Genomic DNA, 16,916 nt, shown 5'->3' on the forward strand with positions numbered 1-16,916 from the left:
ATCAGCTGCCTCTTGCACACCCCCTAACTGGGGATGTGCCCGCAGCCAAGGCACATGCCCTTGACCGGAATCGAACCCGGGACCTTTCAGTCCGCAGGCCGACGCTCTATTCACTGAGCCACACTGGTTTCGGCTAGATACGTTCTCCAAAGTTGTTTTCTTGCCCTGATGGTGGATAGCGGGCGAAGGAGCCGTGATGTTTGCTTGCTGTCCTCACTGAGTTGGGAGCCCTGCCAGGGACCAGTGTGGGTAGGTCCTGCCTCTTTGCCAAAGTCACCTGGGCCGTGATCTCCTGGTTCCTAGATCAGTGCTCAGCCACTGAGCCATGCCAGCTGCACCCCCTCTGGCTTTGCCCTGGGTCTCGAGAAAGTTCCTCCTGCGATGCCCCAAACCTGTCTTCGGAGATGGTGTTGTCCGGCCTGTTCTGTTCTGTCTGCCCGGGGGGCCGCCTCTCAGAGCTCCAGAGCCGTTTTTAGCAGAGGCTCCTGGAAGCCGTTCCAGGGGAAGCCGTTGCCATGGCTACCTTGGCTGGGAGAGTTCCCTTTTTCTCCTTTTTTTGTTAGCTTGTGGTTTCCCTGATTTTTAAGGTGCCAGCTGACGTTCTGTGTGGTGTTTTTTTGTTTTTGTTTTTGTTTTTGCTAAGCAGCAAGGGAAAGACTGGATTTTTGTTGCTTTTGTTGCTGCTGATATTCGTTTTGCGTGTGTGGAGATGTGTGTGCTTGTATGTGTGTCTTGGAGATGAGCTAAAGCGACCTCAGAAAATGAACTGTCAGGAGAGGCCCTAGCTGGTGTGGCTCAGTGGATAGAGCGTCGGCCTGCGGACTGAAAGGTCCCGGGTTCGATTCCTGTCAAGGGCATGTACCTTGGTTGCGGGCACATCCCCAGTAGGGGGTGTGCAGGAAGCAGCTGATCAATGATTCTCTCTCATCGATGTTTCTAATTCTCTATCCCTCTCTATTCCTCTCTGTAAAAAAAATCAATAAAATATATATATATCTTTTTTTTAATCAATAAAATATATATATTTTTTAAAGTCTGCAGGGATCCGTGGCTTCCGTGCCCAGACCTCAGGGTGCCCCTCTTGGTGCCGCCCGTCCTCCTTGGCACCCTTTTTCCCCCCACTCCCCGAAGGCTCCCCATTCTCGGCATTTTCCAGTTTGCTTCTCCGAGAAGGCTCATGACGTTTAAGCAAAACAGCACCTTCCCCAGCTCATCCGCCCTCAGGACCGTTTGTGTGTCGGGGTGTTGCCAGTCCCCGGGGCGCCGACGGCAGGCCGCCCGGGCGGGCCCCGTGGACACACTGGACGTGACACGCCGTCGCTGGGTGTGTGTCGCCTCGCGTACGTGCCCCCCCCCCCCGCCTCGCCCTCAATGGACCCCTGTGCCCTGCTCCCCAGGCCAGGATGAACGCCATGCTGGAGACGTCCGAGCTGCCGGCCGTGTTTGACGGGGTGAAGCTGGCCGCGGTGGCGGCCGTCCTGTACGTGATCGTCCGCTGTCTGAACCTCAAAAGCCCCACCGGCCCCCCCGACCTCTACTTCCAGGACTCGGGGCTGTCGCGCTTCCTGCTCAAGTCCTGCCCGCTCCTGACCAAAGAGTGAGTACATTTCGCGCCTGCCGTGGGCCCGCCTCCAAAGAGCCTTCCCCCGCGTGTCTTCAGGGCCACGTGTCTAGGAAGACGGTGTCGTGGCTGATAAAATACCCCGTTTCCCCCGAAAATAGGACAATGTCTTATATTAATTTTTTTAAATATATTTTATTGATTTTTGTACAGAGAGGAAGGGAGAGGGATAGAGAGCTAGAAACACCGATGAGAGAGAGTCATCGGTCAGCTGCCTCCTGCACACCCCCCACCAGGGATGTGCCCACAGCCAAGGTAACATGCTCTTGACCGGAATCGAACCCGGGACCCTTCAGTCTGCAGGCCAGTGCTCTATCCACTGAGCCACACCAGCTAGGGCTTACCTCTTTTCTTGTTTTCCTTAAAAAAATGACCCACAGTCATTACATTAATGGTTTCCCTTTGCCTCATAAGCAGTATGTCTTTTAATCCTCTTAACAACTTTGAGGTCAGATTCCTTTTTCTTTTTTTTCTTTTTTTTAATATATATTTTTTTATTTTTGTACAGAGAGGAAGGGAGAGAGATAGAGAGCCAGAAACATCGATGAGAGAGTGTCATCGATCAGCTGCCTCCTGCACACCCCCTGCTGGGGATGTGCCCGCAACCAAGGTCCATGCGCTTGACCGGAATCGAACCCTGGACCTCTCAGTCCCCAAGCCGAGCCTCTATCCACTGAGCCACACCAGTTTCGGCCAGATTCCTTTTTCTTTTCATACTTCAGGATAGGGAAACAGAGGCAGAGAGACGGAAAGAGAACCCAAGTTTGTGACCCTGGATTTGGTTTCCTTCTGATCGGTGGGGGAGGGGGCAGGGGCTGTTCTCGGGGTACAGGTGGGGGAAGCGGTGGGGGGCAGCCAGGGGCCGTCCTTAATGCACCGTTAGCAGGACTGGGAGGCCTTCCAATTTCCAAGTGACCCCCTTTCTGTTTCACTCCCTCTGCTGGGAGCCACTGTCCTTCACGCTCTTTCTCGGCCTTGCGTTTCTGTCACGGCCTCCCATCTATTTGAAGCCGAGGACAGGAAGTCCCTCTGGTAGGGATAAAAGCGTTTCTCCGGTGACTTTGAAGTCTCCTGTCTGCACCCTGCACCAGCCATTGCCTGGGCTGCAAAGTGCAGCTAGCTGCCCTTGATGGTGTGGCTCAGTGGATAGAGCACCAGCCTGGGGACTTGAAGGGTCCCGGGTTCCATTCCAGTCAAGGGCTCATGCCCGGATTGTAGGCTCGATCTCCAATAAGGGGCGTGCAGGAGGCAGCCAGTCAGTGCTTCTCTCTCATCATCGATGTTTCTCTCTCTCTCTCTCCCTCTTCCTTCCTCTCTGAAATCAATAAAAATATATTAAAAAAATAAAAAGAAAAAGAAAGAAAGTACAGCCAAAACCGGTTTGGCTCAGTGAATAGAGTGTCGGTCTGCGGACTGAAGGGTCCCAGGTTCGATTCCGGTCAAGGGCGTGTGCCTCGGTTGCGGGCACATCCCCAGTAGGGGGTGTGCAGGAGGCAGCTGATCGATGATTCTCTCTCACCGATGTTTCTAACTCTCTATCCCTCTCTCTTCCTCTCTGTAAAAAATCAATAAAATATATTTTTTAATTTTTTTTAAAAAAAGAGAGAAGGATAGAGAGTTAGAAACATTGATGAAAGAGAGTCATCGATCAGCTGCCTCCTGCACACCCCCTACTGGGGATGTGCCCGCAACCAAGGTACATGCCCTTGCCCGGAATCGAACCCAGGACCTTTTAGTCCCCAGGCCGACGCTCTATCCACTGAGCCAGACCGGTTTTGGCCCAGTCCGTTTTTAAACCTGCCTTAGGGTAACCTGTCCTTAGGAATGAACCTTTTTCATCCCTGGAGGAAACCCTGCTGAGGTGGGGCCGCGTGTTTCTTGTTCACTTAGCAACAGATCAATATTTGCCTAGTGATTCATTTCTCCTCCTCACGACACGTTTGCTCTCAGCGAAAACCTCAGGCTGAAAGCTCAGGTCAGAATTAGGAGAAGATGCCGATGACGATACAAATCTCCATTTTTTTTTTTTTTCTGAGTAAAACATTGAATGCACATTCATTGTTTTGAGCTGTCACTGACATGTAGTAAAAGGCACAGACCTGCTGAAACCGGTTTGGCTCAGTGGGTAGAGCATCGGCCTGCGGACTGAAAGGTCCCGGGTTCGATTCCCGTCAAGGGCATGGACTTCGGTTGCGGGCCCATCCCCAGTAGGGGGTGTGCAGGAGGCAGCTGATCGATGATTCTCTCTCATTGATGTTTCTAACTCTCTATCCCTCTCTCTTTCTCTCTGTAAAAAAATCAATAAAATATATATATTTTTAAAAAATATCTTTATACACCCCCTTCTGGTCAGGTGGCCACCCCTAGGCCCCTCCCCCCCTATGTAGAATTTTGGGAACAGTGCAGTGTATTTATAGTGAGCTAAAGTTGAAAAGGATTTCATTATCTCGGCTGAAATTCCCCCTAATTCCCTTTTGCTCACGGAGACATTCCAGATCAGATTTAGAGCTTTTTCCCCCTTGGCTGAACACTACAGCTTTGTCCTTTTTATAGGATAAACTCGTAATTGCCAAGCATCTTAATACCATCGACGTGACTCGGCCTGTTTTAAGAACTGCGCAAATATTCCCGTAGATGCGTGCGGTAAGCCATTAACCGCCGGTTAGCGGATCCATGGGACTTGATGCTCCTGTTATAGGCACCAATCCTTCAGGGCACATTTACCCGGAAACTCATTGTAAGAGCATTCTCGAAACATGAAAGACTCAAACATCATCTTCACCGAGAGCAAGGATTGATGGTTAGCATCGGTGAGGTCGCATTCTCATCTTGAAATTGCCTGTTTCTTTTTCTTTTCTTTTTAAATATATTTTATTGATTTTTCACAGAGAGAAAGAGATAGAGAGTTAGAAACATCGATGAGAGAGAATCATTGATCAGCTGCCTCTTGCAAACCCCCTACTGGGAATGTGCCGGAAACCAAGGAACATGCCCTTGCCCGGAATCGAACCCGGGACCTTTCAGTCCGCAGGCCGACGCTCTATCCACTGAGCCAAACCGGTCCCAGCTTGAAATTGCTTGTGTTTCTGATGAAATAGCCCAAATCCAAACTGTCAAGGGGCAGAGGTTGAGTTGCTAAACTGTTATTGATACCATTGATTTTTCCCATGACTGTTTGAGATGCCATCCCTGTTACCGCCCAAATGACCGTCTGCCTAGCTCAGTGGTCGGCAAACTCATGAGTCCACGGAGCCAAATATCAACAGCACAACGATTGACATTTCTTTGGAGAGCCACATTTTTTAACTTCAACTTCTCTTGACGACACTTCTTCAACATAGACTCGCCCAGGCCGTGGCATTTTGTGGGAGAGCCACACTCAAGGTGCTGAGGAGCCACCTGTGGCTCGCGAGCCGCAGTTTGCCCACCACGGGCCTAGCCTGTCTCCCCTCTCCCCAGGCCTGTGTGTTCCCGGGAGCTCTCCATCTGCCTCGGGCAGCCGCCTGCCAAGCCGTGTCACCCCGTGCCCTGTCACCGTGAGCCACGGAAATGAGTCAGCCCTGGTGGCAGCTTATGACACCGCCCACCCCCCCGGCCCCTCCCTGTGCCAGCATCTAATCATAAAGTCTGGGCTGTAGGTCAGCGTGGGCACATGGCGTCAAGCCAGACAGACAGCTTAGCTTCCGAGGTGGCTATTAAGAGCGTCTATGATGCAGAGCAGGTCATGGTTCATCCAGAACCCTCTGTGGCCTCCTGGGTAGGGAGAGGCCATGCAAAGCAGCAGCTGATATATTTTTCCATTTTTAATATTATTGATTTTTTACAGAGAGGAAAGAGAGAGAGAGTTAGAAACATCGATGAGAGAGAATCATTGACCAGCTGCCTCCTGTACACTCCCCTACTGGGGATGTGCCCGCAACCAAGGTCCATGCCCTTGACCGGAATCGAACCCGGGACCTTTCAGTCCACAGGCCGATGCTCTATCCACCGAGCCACACCGGTTTCGGCTATTTTTCCATTTTTTCGCTGGCTGCTGATGCCATTGCCACAGCCGGCCCGCCTCTCTGGTGACATGTACCAACGTCTGCTGCCGGCGAGACCACGGCCTGGTGTTTTCAGCCTGGTCATCAAGGCTCGACCAGTAATTCCTCGTTAACAGGAAGTCAGAAACTGCATATATGTTCTGCACGGTGAGATCTGCCGCATCCTAGCAGTGCGGACTTCTCCTTGTTTGTTAATGTGTACCTTCTCCATTATTCACCGTCTCCCGCTGTGCGTTTGGGGGCTGGTGCGTAGGTTTGATTTGACTCCTGGATCTGCACTTGGTATTTCGTTAAAGTATTCTCAGTGAACCGAAACCAGTTTGGCTCAGTGGTAGAGCGTCGGTCTGCAGACTGAAAGGTCCCAGGTTCGATTCCGGTCAAGGTCATGTACCTTGGTTGCGGGCACATCCCCAGTAGGGAGTGTGCAGGAGGCAGCTGATCAATGATTCTCTCTCATCGATGTTTCTAACTCTCTATCCTTCTCTCTTCCTCTCTGTAAAAAATCAATAAAATTTTTAAAAAAGAATTAAAAAAAGAATAAAATAAAATAAAATGCACAAGAAGCACTCTTTAAAAAAAAAAGTATTCTCAGTAAAAAATAAATATGTATGCTTGTAAGTCAGCCCCTTCATATTCAGTAACCTGTTCTTCTGGGTTGTCAACTCTCTATATGCCACACTCAGTCACACACACACACTCACACACACACACACACTCACACACTTATACACACACTCACACACACACACACTCACACACACACTCACACACACACACACTCACACACACACTCAAACACACACACACTCACACACACACTCACACACACTCACACACACACTCAAACACACACACACTCACACACTCACGCACACACTCAAACACACACACACTCACACACACACACACACTCACACACACACACTCTTTTCATATCTTCTTCCGCCTTCTCTGTCCATCCAATTCCCGTGTCCCTCACCGCCCCCTGACATTCTCGCTCCTCCAGCATTTTCTCTTGCCCCTCGTCTGCCCCCTTGGCTCCTGCAAGGGGCTGGAACCGTATCTCCCCACCTGTCCATCTGTCATCACCCGGACTGTGCTCTGAGAGGCTTAAGGGCAGACTGGCTTACATTCTCTGCATGCACTGTGGCTGGGCGCTGCTGCCCACGGGCGGTGCCCTCTCCTGTCGGTAGATGCTGTTGGTAGGGACCTCTACGTCACAGTGAGTAAGCTGTGGGACAGAGGAGTGTGGGGAAGGGGAGAGGGTGGCGCTGAGGTCACCAGCCGGCGGTGGTGGATAATGGAATGGCCCTTGGCTTGTAGGAATGGGCTGAGTCACAGATCACTGAGCGTTGAGAGAAGAATGGGGCATTGACAGAAACAGGGAAGTAAAATGAGGAAGCTGTTTTCTCAGGGAACATTGTGTGGTTTGGGGCCCCCTGTGGGAGGGGCAGGGGGGCAGGTACAAAAGGGGCAGCAGAACGTAGGTGTGAGCCCAAGGCCAGACCCTACGGAGAGAAACGGAGAGGAAGGCGGGGTGGGGATCTGCTGCAGGTGGGAGGGAAGGGAGAGCCAGCCAGTCAGCCGGAGACGGGCAGTAAGGAAGGGTAGGAGGCTGAAACCGGAGTGGCTCAGTGTAGAGCATCGGCCTGCGGACTGAAAGGTCCTGGGTTGGATTCCGGTCAAGGGCATGGACTTCGGTTGCGGGCACATCCCTGGTGGGGGTGTGCAGGAGGCAGCTGGTCGATGTTTCTCTGTCATTAATGTTTCTAGCTCTCTGTCCCTCTCCCTTCCTCTCTGTAAAAAAATAAAAATAAATTATCGATATATATTTTTTTTAATTGATTTTTTACAGAGAGGAAGGGAGAGGGATAGAGACTAGAAACATTAATGAGAGAGAAACATCGACCCTCTCCTGGGCCTCGTTCTCTTTGGGGACATGCTCAGTGGGATTTTTATTAACACTCCGGCCTGATCAGAGGAATAATCAAGTGTGAGTATTCTCATCAATTAACCCCAGATGGAACTCCTGCAGAAAAAATTCACTCACATCAAAAAAGCTGGTTACAGCTGTACAAACACATGTAAAATCAAAGAAATGTGTTTGGAGTTTTTTTGTTTGTTTAATGTAGTACATGAATAACACCAAAGAGAAGTTCTGGCAAGTTCAATTATCAACTTGGCTAAACAGAATGTAATATAACATTCCAGCAGTTGATCAGACAGGAAAAAAAAAAAACAGGCACAAAGATGGTCATTATTTTGCCCTAGCCCCGTGGTCGGCAAACTGCGGCTCGAGAGCCACATGCGGCTCTCTGGTCCCTGGAGTGTGGCTCTTCCACAAAATACCACGGCCTGGGCGAGTCTATGTTGAAGAAGTGGCGTTAGAAGAAGTTTAAGTTTAAAATTTTTGGCTCTCCAAAGACATTCCAATCGTTGTACTGTTGATATTTGGCTCTGTGGACTAATGAGTTTGCCAACCACTGCCCTAGCCGGTGTGGCTCAGTGGATAGAGCGTTGCCCTGTGGACTGAAGGGTCCCGGGTTCGATTCCAGTAAAGGGCACGTATCTTGGTTGCAGCCTCCTCTGGCCCACTCCTGGTCAGGGCATGTGCAGGAGGCAACCAATGTACGTGTTTCTCTCACATCGATGTTTCTCTCTGACTTCCCTCTTCCAATCTCTAAAAATCAATGAAAAAATAGCCTTGGGTGAGGATAAAAAAAAAAAAGTGTTCATCATTTTGACTTCTAGTTAAAACGTCTTGAGCATTGCCAAAACCAGTTTGGCTCAGTGGATGGAGCGTCGGCCTGTGGACTAAGGGGTCCCAGGTTCGATTCCGGTCAAGGGCATGTGCCTTGGTTGCGGGCACATCCCCAGTAGGGAGTGTGCAGGAGGCAGCTGATCGATGATTCTCTCTCTTCGATGTTTCTAACTCTCTATCACCCTCTCTTTCTCTCTGTAAAAAAAAAAAAAAAAAAAAAAAAAAAAAAAATCAATAAAATATATTTCTTAAAAAACAAACAAACAAACCGTCTTGAGCATGACACAGAAAGAGAAAGCTCTGGACAGAACTCAGAGACCTGACCTTGATTCCAGTCTTTGTGAGACCAGGCAGGTCAAGACTCAGTTTTCCTCATCTGTAAAATGGGTGTGATGCCATTGCTCAGAGTCATTGTAGAGCCTAAATGAGGGCCCTGACTAGCCCAGTCCTCCACTCGGAGATGAGTGCTCAGAAATGGCCTTTCTCTCTGAGACCTAAGTCTGGGTTCCCCAACTATAACGTGGTTTGATCTACAGCCAAGGGACCCGAGTCCCCCCAGGGAGAATTAGTCACTCACCGATTTAGGGCAAAGAAGAGCATGAGTCACCTTTGTTTTTTCAAATTCTCCCTAAACCAGCCCAGCAACCATCTGTCCTTGCTCATGTGAACGCGTTTGTGTGTGTATGGTGGGAGGGGGGTCTAGATTCTCCCTTGGAGTCTGTCCCAGGGGCAGTTCTGTTAGCACAGCCAGGTGCCGGTTACAAATAGGGTCAGGCCGAAACCGGTGTGGCTCAGTAGATAGAGCATCGGTCTGCGGACTGAAAGGTCCCCAGGTTCGATTCCGGTCAAGGGCATGTACCTTGGTTGCGTGCACATCCCCGGTAGGGGGTGTGCAGGAGGCAGCTGGTCGATGTCTCTCTCTCTCTCTCATTGGTGTTTCTAGCTCTCTATCCCTCTCCCTTCCTCTCTGTGGAAAATCAATAAAATATTTTTTTAAAAAAAATAGGTTCAGAAGACAAGGGCAGGCTGGCCTCTGCATTGTGCTGTGGTCTAGCTGCTTTCTTAGTGACCAGCATTGACTAACCACTGGTCCCAGTACACTGTGACAGAACCCCATACGGTTAGTAAACTAGACAACATCACCTCCGCTTTCAGAGAATTAGGGATAAATAAGCCCAGATCTCAACTCTAAGAATAGCTGAAAAACAACAAACACACACATACACACACACACACACATACACACACACACACGTGCACGCACACACGTGAAGTACATGCAAATTAGTGTAGGAAAAACAGCATTGAGCCCTAACTGGTTTGGCTCAGTGGATAGAGCGTCGGTCTGCGGACTGAAAGGTCCCGGGTTCGATTCCGGTCAAGGGCATGTACCTTGGTTGCGGGCACATCCCCGGTGGGGGGTGTGCAGGAGCCAGCTGGTCGATGTTTCTCTCTCATCAGTTGATATTTGGCTCTATTGACTAATGAGTTTGCCGGCCTCTGCCCGAGGCCCATTCCTTATCACCTCAGGGAGTGGGTCCCCGCCTCTCGTCAGCGTGGTGCCAGGCCGGGGGGTACCGGAAGCCGCCAGGCCTCCAGCCTGAGAAAGGCCAGGCCCAGATCTGACCGCATTCCTCCCACCGCACTCTGCCAGCCCAAACCGGCCGCAGGCAGCCTGCACTCCTGCAGGGGGCGGAGGCCGCTGGTCCCGTGGGGACAGGAATAGGTGGGTCTTGGCAGCTGTACCAAGCAGGTAGTTAGAGTAAAGCATTTCCTCCATGGACCTTTTCAATGGCATCTCTTTTTAAAAAAATATATTTTATTGATTTTTTTACAGAGAGGAAGAGAGAGGGATAGAGAGCTAGAAACATCGATGAGAGAGAGAGACATCGATCAGCTGCCTCCTGCACACCGCCTACCGGGGATGTGCCCGCAACCAAGGTACATGCCCTTGACCGGAATCGAACCCGGGACCTTTCAGTCTGCAGGCCGACGCTCAAACTGGTTCCGGCTTCAGTGGCATCTCTTAAGTGCTTGTGTGTTTTTATACATTTCTAAGTTGGTCATGGTTTGAGCCCGTATTTCCTCGCTTAACTAAACCAGGTGCCCGGGCACCGATTCTGGTTTTTTGTTTTGCAACTTTTTTGGTACGCGGATGCATTACATAAGCAGTAAAAGCACACCAAAAAGCCCCAGCACAGTGAATACTGTCCACAGTTTCAAATTTGTAAACCCGGTGTGTTATTGGGATGTCAATTAAAAAGCAGTGTTTGATCAGTAGGTGGTAATTGTCATAAAATTAAAGGTTGTTTAACTTCCACTGTGCACCGCTGAACTGAGGTCTCAGGGGATCTCAAGGCAGTTGTTTAGACACACACACACATACACACACACACACACACACACACATGCATGCACGCGCGCCCGTACATATCCTCAATTTTATCTCAGACTGAATTTTATTTACTGAAAGAACACAGTAACCAGACTCCAGTCATGCTACAGCCGAATTCCCATTGTTAGGGTGCATATTATTTTGTCGATATATCTTCGTATTTTCAGATTTACTGCTGGGGATGTGCCCGCAACCTAGGTACATGCACCTGACCGGAATCGAACCCGGGACCCTGGAGTCCACAGGCTGATGCTCTACCCACTGAGCCACACCGGTTTCCCGGTTTCGGCCAGGACTCTAGTTTATATTAGAACATAAACCCTGGCCAGCCATCACGCTCTTGCTGCAGGAGAGAAACCAATAGCCACTTCAGTCAACGGGGATCCTCTTGCCCTGTGGTTGTGAAATGTAGTAAACATTTCCTAAAAGCAACCTGGAGTGTCCCGTTTCCCCAGTAATTAGCTTGTGGGTTTTGAGTTCTCTACCCAAGGACCAGTCAATCCCAAGTTTTCACGAAGGACGCTTGCTTGTTAAGGTGGCGTCATGCCTTGCGTAGGCTGACCAGCCTTTATCCTTCAACAGTTCAACAAATATTTACATTGCTCAGCCCTTCCAGCGCATTCTGTAGGGGCCTACAATGCCCTCCCACCCCCGACACACACGCCCAATGCACTCACAGGCTCTCAGAAAAGTTTGCAGCCCTTCCCAGTGTAACAGAGCAGGTCTGGCGAAAGGAGTAGCCACTACAGTCGTGTAGGGGAAGGGGAAGAAGTGAGAATTAGCAGAAACCGGTGTGGCTCAGTGGGTAGACCATCAGCCTGCGGACTTAAGGGTCCTGGGTTCGATTCTGGTCACGGGCATGTTCCTTGGTTGCAGGCAAACCCAGTAGGGGGTGTGCAGGAGGCAGCTGATCGATGTTCCTCTCTCATCGATGTTTCTAACTTTCTATCCCTCTCCCTTCCTCTCTGTAAAAAATCAATAAAATATGTTTAAAGAAAAAAAGTGAGCATTAGTGAGTGTCGGCTCTTTACTACTGCTTTATATACAATCACTCATTTGATGAGGCTGCCCTGTCATGTAGCATTTTTTTATAATGTATCACTTGCTTTCTTTTTATTCTACGTTACGAAAATAACCTGTGTTGAATTCCTGAACACCCTAAATTTGAAATCCTGTCCAGATAAGCATGCCCTGGCTGATTGCTGAAGCTAATCTGATACAGGATGTATTAGTAAATGGAGGAAGGGTCGAAACCGGTGTGGCTCAGTGGTAGATCGTCGGTCTGCGGGACTGAAAGGTCCCAGGTTCGATTCCGGTCAGGGGCATGTACGTTGCTTGCGGGCACATCCCCGGTAGGGGATGGGCAAGAGGCAGCTGGTCGATGTTTCTCTCTCATCGACGTTTCTAACTCGCTATCTCCCTCTCTGTACAAAATCAATAATATATATATATATATATTTTTAAATCTCATTTATGTATAGTGTACAGAATTTGTCAGGAAACATCTTAAATAGCTTTAAAGACTTTTGCACAAAGGTTTTGGAGAGCGTTTTTCGAGGAATGGGGAGACCACTGACCTCTCATCTCCTCCTTTCTTAGATACATCCCGCCACTGATCTGGGGGAAAAGCGGACACATCCAAACAGCTCTGTACGGGAAGATGGGCAGGGTGAGGTCACCACACCCGTATGGGCACCGCAAGTTCATCACCATGTCCGATGGCGCCACTTCGACCTTCGACCTCTTCGAGCCCATGGCCGAGCATTGTGTTGGAGGTGAGCGAGAATAAGTCGTATGATTGGGCCACCCCTCGGAGAAGGAGCACTAGTCAGTGAGGGAGCACAGTGTGCACAGTATCCAGGGCCCGGTAAGAAATCTGCTGAGATACGTCACACAGGAGCACCTGACAAGGCTTAGGTCCGCCTGGGGCCGGTCACCATGTACAGCCCACAGGCGTTGTCGAATGCAGTTTCCAGTCCTCTTGAGAGAGACAGAAGCTTCATGCAAAGGGATGAGGGAGAGCTCGGAGCCCAGGCTCCCCAGGACCAGGCCTCTAGCTTGATGACAGCAGCAGAAGCCGTGCTTTATATATCCTAGGTAATAAAAGCCTAATAATGCTAATTGTCTGTTCAACCAATCAAAGCGTAATATGCTAATGATATGCTAAGGCCACTCAAGCTGCTCACTCTGATGTGCGCTGACCACCAGGGGGCAGATGCTCAATGCAGGAGCCAGGCTCATGGCTGGAGAGCACAGAGGTGGTGGCGGGCCTAAGCCATCAGTCAGACTTCCCCTGTGGGCTCCCGGACTGCAAAAGGGCACAGGCCGGGCTGAGGGACTCCCCACACACACACCCAGTGCATGAATTTTGTGCTCCGGGTCTGTAGTACTATCATATCATTTAACCCTCAGCAGGTGGGTGCCTTATTGTCCCTACGTTACTGATGAGGGAGCTGGAGCTTAGGGATGCAGTGTAGGCTGGTTGTGTTGGTTGCATAGCAGCAGATAAAGGCTCTCTCAGGTGCCCTCTTAGGTTTCCATGCACAAAAAGAGACATTAAGGTCTATATATTGATATCTGGCCGGAGGCTGGGATTCCTATTTCTCAAAGACTCCTCTTATTCCTAGTGCTCTGTCCAGCCTGCGCCATGAATACTCACAAAATGCTTCACAAATGAAAGCTTAGAGGAAGTGGAGTTAGATGGCAGCCCCATCTGAATGCCATTCCGACCGGAAGAGAACACGTCTTTTGAATTCTGTGGTGTGCCAAGGCACCCGGTTTTGTTTTATAAAAGCTCTGTCAATGTTTATGGGTGGCCTGGCAGGCGTGGCTCAGTGGTTGAGCGTGAACCTATGAACCAGGAGGTCACGGTTCGATTCCCGGTCAGGGCACATGCCCAGGTTGTGAGCTCAATCCCCAGTAGGGGGCGTGCAGGAGGCAGCCGATCCATGATTCTCATCATGGATGTTTCTCTTTCTTTCTCCCTTCCTTTCTGAAAATAATAAAAATATATATATTTTTAAATTTATGGGTGGATTAAACATACTCTAACTCTCAGTTACTTAAAGTAAAAGAACTGCTGAGCCGAAACCGGTTTGGCTCAGTGGTAGAGCGTCGGTCTGCGGACTGAAGGGTCCCAGGTTCGATTCCGGTCAAGGGCATGTATCTTGGTTGCGGGCACATCCCCGGTGGGGGGTGTGCAGGAGGCAGCTGGTTGATGTTTCTCTCTCATCAACGTTTCTGACTCTCTATCTCTCTCCCTTCCTCTCTGTAAAAAATCAATAAAATATATATTTTTTAAAAACAAAAAACTGCTGAGTAGCTAGTGATGAGGGGTTACTTTATGTTCCCTCTGTCTGAAATGCTTGTCACCTGACTATCACGTGACTGCCTCCTTTTGTCATCAGGTCTCACCTCCGATGCCCCCTCCTCAGAGGCACAGTACCCCCCCTCCCCGCTCCTAATAAGTGTTTCTTTCGCAGGAAATCCATCACGGCTCCCCGGTTTTGTGCTTGAGGTTACCTGCCACGCTCTAAACTTATTTGTGTGCTTGTTGAGTATCTGTCTGCCAGAATGGAAGACTCCCCAGAGTCCAGACAGCAGATTCCCAACAGACAGTCCCGGAAAGAATGAATAAACGATAGGCAAGGAATTCACCTCGTGTTTATAAGTCTCCTAGCTGATCTTTCAAATATTTATGTCTCCGCCATGCCCAGTTACACATCCCTAGTCGGGGGGTGCAGGAGGCAGCTGGTCGATGTTTCTCTCTCATCGACGTTTCTAACTCTCTATCCCTCTCCCTTACTCTCTGTAAAAAAATAAAATAAAAAATAAAAAATATATATATATATTTTTTTATTTTATTTTATTTATTTTTTTTTTTTTAAAGGTGAGAGGCAGCTCCAGATAGAAGGGACAGATATTATTTCCCAGAGAACTGAGAAAAAGGATGCATGTTCAAGTTCCTCCTGCTGTTTTCTAAGCCAGTATGTGTAACCATGTCCTGATTTATTGTGATGCTCGTTATTTATGGATATCCCGGGATCTCTTCCGCCCCCCTCAGATGACATCACCATGGTCATCTGTCCCGGGATTGCCAACCACAGCGAGAAGCAGTACATCCGGACCTTTGTGGACTACGCCCAGAAAAACGGCTACCGCTGCGCCGTGCTCAACCACCTGGGCGCCCTGCCCAACATCGAGCTGACCTCGCCACGCATGTTCACCTACGGTAAGCGGGGGGCACGGCCGCCTGGGGTCCCCCGGTCCCTGTCCCCCCTGCAAGGGCGCTGTGACTCCCGCCTGCCTCTCCTCGGTTTAGAATTTGTGCCAGTCTTCAAGAGACAGTGGGACAGCCGACACCGGTGTGGCTCAGTGGATAGAGCGTCGGCCTGCCGACTGAAGGGTCCCAGGTTCGATTCCGGTCAAGGGCATGGACCTTGGTTGCGGGCACATTCCCAGTAGGGGGTGTGCAGGAAGCAGCTGATGGATGATTCTCTCTCATCGATGTTTCTAACCCTCTTCCTCTCTGTAAAGAATCGATAAAATATAAAAATAAAAATAAAAATAAAAAAGAGAGATGGTGGGACACACAGACAGGCCCTGTAACCACCCCCATGTCACAGGGGCAGAAACAGAAGCTCACAGGGGAAATCAGCTTTTGTTTCTGCACCGAATGTCATGATTAACTTAAAAATATATATTTTTATTGACTTCAGAGAGGAAGGGAGAGAGAGAGAGAAATAGAAACATCAGTGATGAGAGAGAATCGTCGATTGGCTGCCTTCTTACTGGGGATCAAGCCCACAACCCGGATATGTGCCTTTGACTGGAATCGAACCCTGGACCCTTCAGTCCACAGGCCGATGCTCTATCCACTGAGCCACACCAGCTAGGGCCTAATCTCTTCTTAAAAAGACACCAGTCCTATTGGGCGAGGGCCCACCCTAACAACCCCATTTTAACTTCATCACCTTAAAGGCCCTTTCTCAAAAGCAGTCGCATTCTGCGGTCTTGGTGTGCTCTCACTCCACATGATTCAGACGCCCCTCTTACCGAGCAAACATTGGTGGCACACCCATGTGCCAGGCCCCAGCCTGGTGTGCGGGACACAGCCATGACTCAAAGTCTCCAGCCACAAGGAACCGCCCGTCTCCATGTCCGTGCACCGGAACCTACTCAGTCATGCTAAGTGGCATTGGAAATAGCGGCTTCGGCTGCAGACTGAAAGGTCCCAGGTTCGATTCCGGTCAAGGGCGTGTACCTTGGTTGCGAGCACATCCCCAGTAGGAGGTGTGCAGGAGGCAGCTGATCGATGATTCTCTCTCATCGATGTTTCTAACTCTCTATGCCTCTCTCTTCCTCTCTGTAAAAAATCAATAAAAATATGTTTTTTTTAAAAAAGAAAAAGAAAAATAGTGGCTTCCGGCAGCCGTACGTTCGCCTTTGTGTAGGGGGAGCTTGAAAACACAGGACGTTCCTGTCCCCAGCAGGTCGCCCCTCCGAGGTGGCCCTGTCGCCCTCATCTCGCTCGGGCCACGTTAGTATCTCGTATTTCATCGCGGCTCTTAAGAAGCTGCAGCAAGATTAGAGACCAAAGCTCGTTACTGGTGCTAATCCCGCAGGGATTAGATACCCAGGACCTCATTAAAACCCTCCCGGTATTAACAAACCAGGCTCTTAGTGTCCCAGCCCGGCAAGGGGCCCGCAGACACGGCGGCTTTGGTGACTGGCATCGGGCGGAGATCCGGGGAGGATCCAGATCCCCCCCAGAAGGCCGGCCGGGCCTGGCGCTGGGCAGACACCACGTCCTTGCCTGTCGCTGGCCGGGCAGAGAGGCAGCGCTTTACAGAACGCCGGCAGCTTGTCCGGCATCAGGCAGGCTGGCCCTCCATCCGGATCACACCGTTTGCATTTAATTACACCGCGCCTCCCAAAGTGCCAGGCCAATTAGCTGTCATCGCTCCTCAGCAGCGTGGCAGACCTGGGGCTGGTACCCGCCTCAGTGCCATCCTCGAACAGCTGCTCGAGGTCTCAAATAATTAGTCTCAGATCCGAGGAAAGGAAGATGTGGCTGAAAGGAATCAGGTGGCGAGA

General features: G+C 50.2%; 1 protein-coding gene across 2 annotated transcripts in view; it reads left to right on the forward strand.

Moving 5' to 3' along the window:
* Positions 1 to 16,916, forward strand: part of ABHD2 (abhydrolase domain containing 2, acylglycerol lipase) — a 46,325-nt gene that overhangs the window by 18,916 nt on the left and 10,493 nt on the right. For both annotated transcript variants that reach the window (XM_036411830.2, XM_036411829.2), the window contains 3 exons: positions 1,398 to 1,597; positions 12,420 to 12,595; positions 14,884 to 15,051. In XM_036411830.2, the coding sequence (XP_036267723.1) occupies positions 1,404 to 1,597; positions 12,420 to 12,595; positions 14,884 to 15,051 (538 nt within the window). In that variant the 5' untranslated portion in view covers positions 1,398 to 1,403. The remainder of the gene's footprint in view (positions 1 to 1,397; positions 1,598 to 12,419; positions 12,596 to 14,883; positions 15,052 to 16,916) is intronic.

This window comes from Pipistrellus kuhlii, unplaced genomic scaffold, assembly GCF_014108245.1.
Source record: "Pipistrellus kuhlii isolate mPipKuh1 unplaced genomic scaffold, mPipKuh1.p scaffold_m20_p_42, whole genome shotgun sequence".
In the NCBI taxonomy this organism is placed as follows: domain Eukaryota; kingdom Metazoa; phylum Chordata; class Mammalia; order Chiroptera; family Vespertilionidae; genus Pipistrellus; species Pipistrellus kuhlii.